The 12,465-nt window shown below is 57.7% G+C and overlaps 2 protein-coding genes across 2 annotated transcripts, besides 6 other annotated features; both read left to right on the forward strand.

Annotated features, from left to right (window-relative positions):
* Positions 1–12,465: part of a sequence feature (areas not merged during assembly with more than two copies in the genome that could not be assigned to a particular haplotype) that runs on past both edges of the window.
* Positions 571–1,140, forward strand: Tc00.1047053508501.110 (mucin TcMUCII, putative; the record flags this gene model as incomplete). The annotated part of the gene is made up of 1 exon (XM_813049.1): positions 571–1,140. One exon carries the CDS (start codon positions 571–573, stop codon positions 1,138–1,140), a length of 570 nt encoding a protein of 189 aa, XP_818142.1.
* Positions 962–1,043: a microsatellite.
* Positions 2,384–6,330: a mobile genetic element.
* Positions 6,441–7,087: a mobile genetic element.
* On the forward strand, positions 9,587–10,435 carry Tc00.1047053508501.140 (mucin TcMUCII, putative; the record flags this gene model as incomplete). Its single annotated transcript, XM_813050.1, has 1 exon — positions 9,587–10,435. The coding sequence occupies one exon, from the start codon at positions 9,587–9,589 to the stop codon at positions 10,433–10,435; it is 849 nt and encodes a 282-aa protein (XP_818143.1).
* Positions 10,242–10,323: a microsatellite.
* Positions 11,661–12,465: part of a mobile genetic element that runs on past the window's edge.

Below are 12,465 nucleotides of genomic sequence, written 5' to 3' on the forward strand. Positions count from 1 at the left end.
GTTTACCCTTCGCAAAAACAATGGCAACATATGCAGACATCTTCCACCCTCCAGAAAGAAACACAAATAAATGGCTGCTTTATTCCATTCCTTGCGCTTGACTTTGCGTGTGCTGCTGCTGCTGCGGTGGTGGCTGCGCTTCCCGTGGACCAACAATCCACGTGGTGTGCGGGGATCTATTCTTTTTCATGGTTACTTTGCTTTTGTGTTGCTGTGTGCGCTGCACCTTCTTGTGTGTGTGCGTTCCCTCCGTGAGGGGTGCCGACACGACGGACCGCTCTCGCCGTATGTACATGCGGTGGAGCCTTTTGTGCCGCTCCTGTTTGCTTCCCCCTCTTCCATCTGTGTGTTGGTGTTGCGGCAGGGCTGTGTGTGTGTGTGCCTGTTGCCGTGGATTGGAGTGTGTGCTGTGCGTGGTGTGCGGCGTACGGTGCATGCCTGGCTGCTGCCCTTTCCTCATGTGTGTGTTTGCCCTCTGTGTGTGTCTGCCGCACCTCTCGTCTCCCCTGTTGCTCTCCATGTCCCTCACTGTGCAGATCAGCTCCACACCACCGAACGACCACACTCACGATGATGACGTGCCGTCTGCTGTGCGCCCTGTTGGTGCTTGCCGCGTGCTGCTGCCCGTCCGTGGGCGCGACAACGACTGGTGGAGATCCAGGTAAGGGTAGCGTTTCAGCGCTCCCTCAGCCACCGGGAGAAGTTGGTGCAGGGCCAAAAAATGCTTCCACGGCGTCAGGTTCAACAGTTCCGACCGCCACGTTACCGGAAACCGGAAATCCGGACAGTCAGCAACCCGCTCTGCCAGGGAGTCCAGGTACAGAAGGTTCGGAGTCTATTCCAAAAGCGAAACCAGTTGGGTCCGATGGGTCAGGGTCGTCAGGTGGGTCCGCTAACCCAGCTGCGGCATCAATTTCCGTGACCGCTTCTGTACCGGCACAGAGTCAGAAGGAAAATGCGCCAACAACAACAACCACTACTACGACAAAAGCACCAACTACCACCACCACTACGACTACGGAGGCGCCAACTACAACGACCACCCGCGCACCGTCACTTCTTCGCGAAAGCGACGGCAGCCTCAGCAGCTCTGCGTGGGTGTGTGCCCCGCTGCTGCTCGCCGTATCCGCGCTGGCGTAAACCACTCTGGGCTGAGGAATTGTGTGCGGGCTGTGCGTGCCACCACCCAACCGCGGGGACTTGTGTGCGTCCACTGTGGTCCGATGTGCTAAACCGGATAAAATAATGATTGTGTTTTGCTTCACTTGCCTCCGCTGCCCTGCTGTGTGCTCCTTGCCGCTCCCCGCATCCGTCACGTTGAACGCACCCCAGACACACTCATGTGCATGGCACGCACACAACTGATTGCGTGGAGTCGCATTTGAGGATGGGTGCGTGCGTGCTGGAGCCATGCTGTGCAGTCCTTTGTTTTGTGTGTTTACATTTTAACTTCATTGCTGTTCGTTTACCTGTGTTTTGTTTCTAATTGTTTTGTGTGTTTTTCTGTTTGCTTGCTGCGGGGCGTTGTGTGTTTTTGCCCTTTCACTGCTTTCAACTGCCTCATGGTGTGTGTGCGCTGCCGCTGCTGGGCTGCTGCCATTTGTGACTGTGCGGTGGCTGTGCGTGGTGTAGCGGCCGTGTCTTTCCTTTTGTTTTCTGTGCTTTTGCAGGCGGCTCCACAGCGTTGGGCGACTCCACTGTTTGTGATGATGACTGGCCGTGTGCTCTGCGTCCTGTTGGCTCCTGCAGTGATGTGCAACAGCTCGTGCGTGTTTTTGACGGCTGTTGCGACGGTGTGTGTGTGCGGCCCGCTGGTGATGGCGCGGTGACTGCTGAGCACGCGCGGGCTGTGATGGCTGCGGGTGGAGGACCGTGGCCGGTGGCTCTGGACGAAAGGGGAACGTGAACTCTGAGGTTGACAGCAATCAGGAAGACGAGGAGGGTGGAGAAAACACGGCGGGTGAGGGTCCCAATCCCACCCCCGCAGGACCACTCACTGCTCCGACGAGGCAGGATCAATCCTGCAGCGACCCACTGCGAAGCAACAATTGCAATCCGTCCGGCACTGGCAGCGCCCCTGCCGCTCAGATGCGTGCAAATGGACCGGAGTCTTTGGGCGGAGGGCACGCTGGTGGCGGGAGGACCTCCCAGGGAAGTGAGGCTTCGGAAAAAACCGTCACGGGACAGTCGCAGTGCCAGGGACGGCAAAGGAAACACCGCAATACGATGAAGGAGGAGAACCCGGAGCGCAACACGAGGCCGACCAAACCACGAAAATGACTGTGATGACTTTTTGCGCAAAACAGCAGTGGAGCAGGAGGGTCACCAGCGAGATCGCAAGGTGCGCCACGACCCGATGGTGGCGAGAATGCTCATTATTATCTTTTCCCTACTCTTACCGGCGCGTCTAGCCGCACGAAGCCATCCTGGTGCCGAGGAGGCGGTTGAGCAGCGGAAAAAGCTTCCTGCTATGAAGCGACTGCCATTGAGAGAACTTTTTGTTGCGTGGATCTTCCTGAATGCCCCGCCGTTGGCGCGCAGCGGAGGTGCCTGGGCATTCTAGAAGCAGATGGCGAAAGGTCTCCTGCGTGTCAACTGGCGTGCCTGTGGAGTTTGGCTGGTCCTGTAGTGGCGGAGACCGCTTCCTGGCACCACAGAGCGAGTAGCGGTGAGTGGCTTGGCGAATGGTACGACGCCACTTGTTGCTGGGCTGGGCAGTAAAGCATGTCAGCGGGTCCGTGTGCCATATGGGCGCGATTCCATGTTCCGTGTGTTGTCCGGTTGCCATGGTCTGCGTCGCATACTGATCTGCAAGCTCGTCAACATGCACTCCAAAATGTCCGTAACAAAACTGCCGGTGCACGGACCGGCCTGCACGCATCAGTGTCAAGAGACGCTGCCGGATCCGGTCCTTGTTGAGGGCCGCTAGGAGAGACTGGCTTTGTGTCGCCACAAGCGGGGTTTTTACTTCTGTGGTGGATCCGAGGGATAATCAGCCACTGCAGGGTCAGGAGCAGCGCACTGGATTCCGTCCTGCAGCTTCAAGGGCGTGTGCCGCAGTTGTTACTTACTTTCTCTATTATCTGCGAGGAATGCAGGGATGAAGGCGGTATGCCAACGCAGGCTGGCGTGGGAACGTCGAAATCGCCATCCGTTGCGAGTATCCACGAGCGGTGGCTGTGCAGCGCTGGAGCCTCCTCGCTGACTCTGCGCATTTCCCTTATCAGGTCTTTTTCGTCGGTGATTGAGTGGTCTATCGGAAGTTCCACAGCGATGGTGACCCGGTGAGCGGAGGCCGCAGACCAGGGAGGAATGGAGCCACGAAAGAACCGCTCTTCGCGTGGTGAGTCCTCGGTGATGCCGTAGCCCTTTGCGCATGCGTCTACGAAGGCATATGGCTCGTGCCGAGACAACGGCGGGATGCGGAAACCAGCGCAAGGCGAAGGCTCAGACGTTGATCTCCGCTTCCAGTCCATCTGACAATTGCGTGTGTTATCAAACATGGAGAGCCGCGTGCAGGCGGACGACGTGGAGCGGCGGTATATTTGCTTCTAGGGGTGCGGATTCCGGGTCGACAGTGCTCGGAACTCCGCTGACGATGCGTGCCAGACCTGCGTACGTCTCTTGCATCTCATTCTTCGCTGAATCCGTCGCTACTGCCCATATGAGCTCGCTGCCGTAGCGCAATTTGGATGCGCCGTATCCGATGATGAACGTGCGTGGGTCATGTGGAGATGGCCCCGCCTCTTTGTGCGCAATGCGGCGTGGCTGCGATATCCGTTGCGAGGCGGCCGCCACATTTACCGTCAGTTGCGGATCGAGATCCATGCCGAGAAGCTTCGTAGTTCGCGATGCCCCCATGGTCATGACTGGAATTTTACATCCAGTCACTTCCAGGGACCACTTTCCTTTGCGATCATAGTTTGACTCCGTGTGCGTGGAGAGTGTGAACCAAGCGGCTTTGCACTTTGACGGGATGATGGCCAGGCCACTTTACTGACCCCGCGCGTGCAGTTTTTTGAGGACCGTGTTGGCTGCAGGAATGGTGTCTTCCCGAGAGTGGCCGCCGATTACAATGGAGAGATCGTCCGCGTGCATGTCTGCTGTGACGCCTGAGAAGCCGTTCAGCAGGTTGAGAAGTGGGTGTGCGTAAAGAGAGAAGAAACATGTGTTCCCAATACGGACCCCTGAGGAACTCCTCGCAGCGTGGAAGACCGATCGCCGTGTCTGTTGCCAACTCGTGTCTTCGCGTAGCGACCACGCAGAAATTTTCCAAGCCACCTTCGGCAGTTCACCCCCCGGAATATTGACCGGCAAGCGACTGAGGACTCGATGAGCAATGAGCTCAAAGGCCTTGCTGGAGTCTACCAGCACCAACGGAGCCCGATGGGGTCTGCAGTGGAGCTGGCTTCCAACACCGCTCTTCTTGGGAAGGTTCGCTTGGAAGTAATCGGTTCTGTTATGCTCCACTTCTTGTATCAGGTGTGCCAGCTGCATCGTCGTGGTACGCATACTACGGCACGCATGCTGGTGGGGACGAGGCGTCTACAGACAAAGCGGTCTCCTCAATGCCATTTTCTCAGCGACCTTACCCACGATGGAGGGAAGGCTGATGGGTCGATATGACTCCGTTAGCGCCGGCGAATTACCGGGTTTCAGGACTGGGACGATGGTGGCTCGTCGCCACTGGACCGGAATCGTGCCGGCTGTCCGGCTGTGGTTGATGCGGCGGAGAGGGAGTCGGGGACACTTCGTCGAAAGATGTGGTAGCGCCCCGCTGTAGACTTCGTCCGGTCCGGGGTCTTGCCGTACGGTGTGCTGCGCAGCGCTGCACGCGGTTCCGTACGATTAAAAGAGGCATCCAGAGAGAGGGGAGAGAAGGAACCTATCGAAGATGAGGCGGCCGACTCGTTGTTGTTCTGCGGCCTAAGAAGGGGAGGGAGAAGAAATACACAAGGACTTGTTTTCTCCGTTTTTTCCCGTTGGAAGATCCAATCGCCTTGCGAGGTGGGGAGGAACCCAAGATTGAGCGCATCCGCTGCTCTCCTTGCTGTCCCGAAATTATTCTTGCGGCCATCGCACATCAACGCCGTTGTGGGAGACGGAATTGATGTCTTTTTACGTCCGGAATGTATTTTTTAGGCGAGTGGTTTGCCTGGGTTTAACTTGCTGATGCGACGCCGATATTTGCTGCGCGAGCGCTCACGGAGTAGGAGGAAGAATTGGCTCCTTGCCCGTTGCGTCTCTGTTTCACGGTCGGGCGTCGGTAACTGCAGACAGCGGGCCTTGCTGTCGGTAGCAATCCGCTCTGCCTTCGCAATGGTGTCGCCCCGGAGCCTGGGATCATCCTTGTGCATGCCGCGGGGTCAATGCCGTCGAAGTGAAACTGCAAGTGCTCTCGTAAAGGCTTTAATGCCGGTTGATTGCTTTTTATGGTCGCATGCTGGAAGTTGTGCGTCGAGGTCGTTGGCGAAGGACTCCCACTTGGACTTCCACCAGCTGTAGAAAACTCGACGTACCGAAGTGGGTGCCGAGGGCATGGTATCCTTAAATGCCTGATGCAGCGTGAATGTCAACACATAGTGGTCACTGAGCGGCGGCACATTGGCTCTCCAGTCGGACACGGTAAGATGCCTTGACCATGTCCGGTTGATACAGGATCTCTCTCTTGCACCACGAGCATGCTTTGTTTCACCAGGGGTGTTAACCAAGGTGCGTCCTGCATCCGTGCGCGGTTGTATAAAATTCTACAGCGGAGTTGCTTGGAGGGGTCTCCAGGAAGGGCTCCCACCGTGGGCGACGCAGGTTGAAATCTCCACACTGAATGAGCGGCGACGAGACCGAGAGGCAGCTCAGCAACCGCCTAAGGGTTGTGTCGGTTGCGGCGGTGGTCTCATATAGGTGCTCGCCACAATAAGATCACGGTTCTGGCCCAGCGCGAATTTGACCATCACCACTTCGAGGCTGGAATCACGTTGAGGAGTGATGAGGGGCATACGCTTGGAGCGGAGGTTTTTCCGCACCAGCGCCGCTGCAACACATTCCTTGCGGATACGTGATTGTGCGTGGGGCACACACTCTCCAGTATGCATGCTGGCGATCTGCTCCGACGACCTCCAGGTCTCCTGGATGGCTATCATGTCTGCTCCCTGCGCCATTAATGTTGCGGGTTTGGCCGGCGTCAGTGAGGAAACGGTCATCTGGAGTGCTGCTATGGGGCTCGGGCTCCGCTCAACGTCTCCGCCTCGCAGTAGCTTTTGCCTCTGTGCGTCACATACGGCACGCAGACGACACGTGTAGCGCTGGTAAGCGCCGACGAAATCCGGCAGCAGTGAAACCCGCTCGTCCGTCGCATCGTCTGAATCCCACTTGCTGCGATCCCCACTGCCGTCTGCACACTTCGTGCTTGCGTGCCCCCTGGTGGCCGGGATATGGTTTGGCCCTTCGCGCTGTATGCGCTTGAATTGTCCTTTCGCGACTCTTCGCTTGTCTTGGCCCCTGGCCCCGGCGGTGTATTGAATGCGTTGCTGCGCCATCTTGTACCCGCAGCCCGCTGCTCGCTCAGAGCGATGAGTGGCACCTCCCTTGCTGACGGCAGCCTGCGAAGTTCCTGGGAAACGGGGGACACTACTCGCATCCGCAGACACGGGAAGAACGCATGCCGCACGGAGAATTGTCGGCCCCTCCCGCTGCTCTCTGTCCTGCTAGGGGTGAGCGAAGGACCGGTCCACCGCCGCCTGTCAGCGCTGCCGGCACGCCACCGACGTCAGCCTCGATTAACGCCACGACGCACGGTCTCCGACGTGGTGACGCCTGTCCGTGACAAAACGGCACGAGGGCTGAGCGAGCGCATCGCCGTGGAGTGTGGGCGTCGCAGGGGCGGCGTCCCGCGCTGCACCCTCACCGTCGTCGCTCTCTCGCAGTCGCGACCAGCATCTCGACTGCGTTCGACACCGTTGACGATGGGCGATTGCTGGCTGTGGTCTGCGGGCTCCCGCGCCTGTGCTGTCGAGCCCAACACTGGTTGCGCAGCCGCGTTGGGGTGAGTGATCGCGTTGGGGTGAGTGATCGCAAACAATATTTCCGACAGTAGCTCGCCTCAGCCGGGCCAGCCCACTGCAGCACGTGGATAACACTGCTCCGAAGAGCACTTGCTTAGACGGGTGTGAGCTGCTGCCGTGCGTGGTGCATGGACTATTTGATTTTGTGGGGAAGGTGCATGGAGTGACGAATACTTCTGTTTGGCGTGTCGCGGTGTGTCGGAATGATGTTCGGAAAACATGTGAGGGGTGTTGTGTGTTGTTTGTGCGTCTTCTCTGGTGGAGCCGACATGTGTGCGGGGATTGTGGCATTGCTGGCCGACAGTTCCACGTCACTTTTCGGCACTCCTGGATGTGCTGAGGAATGACGGCTGGCGACCAGCGTGTTGGTGCTGCTGGTGGGAATAAGTGCGCTAGGAATTGGCCATTTTCTCTTTCCCATGATGGAGCCGATGAACTGGCACGAGGGCACCGGCTGCAGGCTGCCTGCCAGCACGTGTGAGCAGCGGATCCATGCACGCACAGACGCTCATCGCAAGAGCCTGTGCGATCACAGTGGCTTTTGTGGCGTGCTTTTGTGGGCGTCAGCCCGTCGGAGAATGTGTGAACCAAACGGCTGACTGCACGCAAGGAGAATAAGTGCGTGCACTGTGCCGTGTTTCAGCGTTGATGGCAGAGCGGCAGGAGGCCGTGCTGGCAACTGAGATCTTTGCGTGGCGAGGGATGTCGGTGTTGATTTTGGATCGTCGAGGGTGAAATGAATTTGCTGCAGCCCGTGTGTGTGGCCACTCCGGCGGAGGGCGAACACAACAGGGAAGGATGCAGGCGCTGCGTGTGTGTGCAGGTGCCATGCAACAACGTCACAACAAACATGCTGCGACTCGGTGACCCTCACACTGCTGTGGTCCTCACGAACAGCCCGGGCACGGCCCGCATCGATGCACTTAGTGGACGGAGTGAGGCATCTTTTGAGGCGCAGCAGGGAGCAGGATGTGTTGACGCAGCCACGACGTGCATGGAGTGTCACGATGGCACAGCCGGCTGTGGCTGGTGGAATAATTACTTCTCGGAGGCAACAGAGAGGGAGAGAGAGCTGCTGCTGCTGCTGACGTCGTTGCTGCCTTTTGTGGCCTCCCATGCCGATTATTGTCTGTCCGCTGATCATGGGTGGTGTGCCTCCACTAGTGACGTCGTCTGCAGGCATTTCACAGCACCAGCGAAACACACATCACGTCGCATGCTTTGGCTGTGGGTATGGTGTCGTGAATGCAGCCGGCATTATTTTGCCCGACTCCTTTTCACTGCCTTGCGACAAATAGATGCGTCGCCGCCCGAGTCATTCGCTGCAGCTCCGTGTGTTGTACTGCCGGCACAATACTCTCGTGTTGTCTGGCGCCTGGCTGAAAGTCAAGCACCACTGCGCTGGGACATGCAGGGATGTGGACTGCCGCTCACGGTGTTGGGCACCGCTGTTTGGATGCGGCGGCCACACGAGCGGATGTATTGTGGCACAATCAAATGCGTGAAATACGCGTAATCACAGCGGTTGCAATGATATCAGCGGTGTGGCACCACGGAGTATGTGAGGGGTGATGCATGATGAATCAGAGTGGGCGGCATGCGAGGGAAGTGCACCGCGACGGAGCGTCGCCCCGCCCTCAGCCTTCAGGGGAATGTACGCCCACAAAATATATGGTCGAGGCACCACCAAACACGCATGCCCTTCTGTGCAGCAATAAATAGGAGTGAAGGTGCGTTCTGGTGCGTGGGAGTCCACTCACATATTCTCATTTCCACCGCAATAAACGGCGAGGAATCAGGTGCCACAGCAACGAAGGAGGAAATAAAAACATCTATTGCAGCACTTTACCAGCGAAAAGCAGGAACAACACAAATTGAATTATTGGCTGCACCAACACAATAAAAATTCACAAGAGAAGGAAACAGTTGTGCACACCGCAGGAACCCCAACACACGATGCAGGCATGAAGGTTTACCCTCCGCAAAAACAATAGCAACATATGCAGACATCTTCCACCCTCCAGAAAGAAACACAAATAAATGGCTGCTTTATTCCTTTCCTTGCGCTTGACTTTGCGTGTGCTGCTGCTGCTGCGGTGGTGGCTGCGCTTCCCGTGGACCAACAATCCACGTGGTGTGCGGGGATCTATTCTTTTTCATGGTTACTTTGCTTTTGTGTTGCTGTGTGCGCTGCACCTTCTTGTGTGTGTGCGTTCCCTCCGTGAGGGGTGCCGACACGACGGACCGCTCTCGCCGTATGTGCATGCGGTGGAGCCTTGTGTGCCGCTCCTGTTTGCTTCTCCCTCCTCCATCTGTGTGTTGGTGTTGCGGCAGGGCTGTGTGTGTGTGTGCCTGTTGCCGTGGATTGGAGTGTGTGCTGTGCGTGGTGTGCGGCGTACGGTGCATGCCTGGCTGCTGCCCTCTCCTCATGTGTGTGTTTGCCCTCTGTGTGTGTCTGCCGCACCTCTCGTCTCCCCTGTTGCTCTCCATGTCCCTCACTGTGCAGATCAGCTCCACACCACTGAATGACCACACTCACGATGACGACGTGCCGTCTGCTGTGCGCCCTGTTGGTGCTTGCCGCGTGCTGCTGCCCGTCCGTGTGCGTGACAGCGACTGGTGGAGATCCAAATAAGGGTAGCTCCAGCTTATCGCCTTCTCAGTCAAAGGAAGCAGGTGCTCAAGGCACGTCAGGTGACTCAGCGTCGCAAAGTTCAACAGATCCGACCGATGCGTCACCGTCAAAGAGTCCAGGGACCGGTACGGTAAAAAATCCGGGGAACGATGCGAAACAGCCACACAGTGCGCCCGGTTCGCAAGGGGCAGGAGATGCGCATAACCGTAATGGACAGGAACCAATTAAGGAGTCCAGTACGTCAGGGTCAGCAGAACCGAATGAAAAGGTACAGGAACAGGCAACAATTTCCGGGGCCGGTGGGAAAGGGCCCTCAAGTCAGCCCAGTAATGGACAGACACAAAGTGAAAACCCCACATCACAAGGATCAAGTGCGGGAAACGGTGTGCCAAGGAGTCCAGGTACAGAAGGTTCGGAGTCTATTCCAAAAGAGGGAGCAGATGGGTCCGATGCGTCAGGGTCGCCAGGTGGGTCAGTTAGTCCAGCTGCAGCATCAATTTCCGTGACCGCTTCTGTACCGGCACAAGGTCAGAAGGAAAATGCGCCAACAACAACAACCACGACTACGACAAAAGCACCAACTACCACCACCACTACGACTACGGAGGCGCCAACTACAACGACCACCCGCGCACCGTCACTTCTTCGCGAAAGCGACGGCAGCCTCAGCAGCTCTGCGTGGGTGTGTGCCCCGCTGCTGCTCGCCGTATCCGCGCTGGCGTACACCACTCTGGGCTGAAGAATTGTGTGCGGGCTGTGCGTGCCGGCATTCAACCGCGGGGACTTGTGTGCGTCCACTGTGGTCCGATGTGCTAAACAGGATAAAATAATGATTGTGTTTTGCTTCACTTGCTTCCGCTGCCCTGCTGTGTGCTCCTTGCCGCTCCCCGCATCCGTCACGTTGAACGCACCCCAGACACACTCATGTGCATGGCACGCACACAACTGATTGCGTGGAGTCGCATTTGAGGATGGGTGCGTGCGTGCTGGAGCCATGCTGTGCAGCCCTTTGTTTTGTGTGTGTTTACATTTTTACTTCATTGCTGTTCGTTTACCTGTGTTTTGTTTCTAATTGTTTTGTGTGTTTTTCTGTTTGCTTGCTGCGGGGCGTTGTGTGTTTTTGCCCTTTCACTGCTTTCAACTGCCTCATGGTGTGTGTGCGCTGCCGCTGCTGGGCTGCTGCCATTTGTGACTGTGCGGTGGCTGTGCGTGGTGTAGCGGCCGTGTCTCCCCTTTTGTTTTCTGTGCTTTTGCAGGCAGCTCCACAGCGTTGGGCGACTCCACTGTTTGTGATGATGACTGGCCGTGTGCTCTGCGTCCTGTTGGCTCCTGCAGTGATGTGCAACAGCTCGTGCGTGTTTTTGACGGCTGTTGCGACGGTGTGTGTGTGCGGCCCGCTGGTGATGGCGCGGTGACTGCTGAGCACGCGCGGGCTGTGATGGCTGCGGGTGGAGGACCGTGGCCGGTGGCTCTGGACGAAAGGGGGACGTGAACTCTGAGGTTGACAGCAATCAGGAAGACGAGGAGGGTGGAGAAAACACGGCGGGTGAGGGTCCCAATCCCACCCCCGCAGGACCACTCACTGCTCTGACGAGGCAGGATCAATCCTGCAGCGACCCACTGCGAAGCAACAATTGCAATCCGTCCGGCACTGGCAGCGCCCCTGCCGCTCAGATGCGTGCAAATGGACCGGAGTCTTTGGGCGGAGGGCACGCTGGTGGCGGGAGGACCTCCCAGGGAAGTGAGGCTTCGGAAAAACCGTCACGGGAGAGTCACAGTGCCAGGGACGGCAAAGGAAACACCGCAATACGATGAAGGAGGAGAACCCGGAGCGCAACATGAGGCCGACCAAACCACGAAAATGGCTGATGACTTGTTGCGCAAAACAGCAGTGGAGCAGGAGGGTCACCAGCGAGATCGCAAGGTGCGCCACGACCCGATGGTGGCGAGAATGCTCATTATTATTTTTCCCACTCTTACCGGCGCGTCTAGCCGCACGAAGCCATCCTGGTGCCGAGGAGGCGGTTGAGCAGCGGAAAAAGCTTCCTGCTATGAAGCGACTGCCACTGAGAGAACTTTTTGGTGCGTGGATCTTCCTGAATGCCCCGCCGTTGGCGCGCAGCGGAGGTGCCTGGGCATTCTAGGAGCAGATGGCGGAAGGTTTCCTGCGTGTCAACTGGCGCGCCTGTGGAGGTTGGCTGATCCTGCGGTGGCGGAGACCGCTTCCTGGCACCACAGAACGAGTAGCGGTGAGTGGCTTGGCGAATGGTACAACGCCACTTGTTGCTGGGCTGGGCAGTAAAGCATGTCAGCGGGTCCGTGTGCCATATGGGCGCGATTCCATGTTCCGTGTGTTGTCCGATTGCCATGGTCTGCGTCGCATACTGATCTGCAAGCTCGTCAACATGCACTCCAAAATGTCCGTAACAAAACTGCCGGTGCACGGACCGGCCTGCACGCATCAGTGTCAAGAGACGCTGCCGGATCCGGTCCTTGTTGAGGGCCGCTAGGAGAGACTGGCTTTGTGTCGCCACAAGCGGGGTTTTTACTTCTGTGGTGGATCCGAGGGATAATCAGCCACTGCAGGGTCAGGAGCAGCGCACTGGATTCCGTCCTGCAGCTTCAAGGGCGTGTGCCGCAGTTGTTACTTGCTTTCTCTATTATCTGCGAGGAATGCAGGGATGAAGGCGGTATGCCAACGCAGGCTGGCGTGGGAACGTCGAAATCGCCATCCGTTGCGAGTATCCACGAGCGGCGGCTGTGCAGCGC

The sequence above is a fragment of the Trypanosoma cruzi genome, genomic scaffold, assembly GCF_000209065.1.
Source record: "Trypanosoma cruzi strain CL Brener 1047053516879 genomic scaffold, whole genome shotgun sequence".
In the NCBI taxonomy this organism is placed as follows: Eukaryota; Euglenozoa; class Kinetoplastea; order Trypanosomatida; family Trypanosomatidae; genus Trypanosoma; species Trypanosoma cruzi.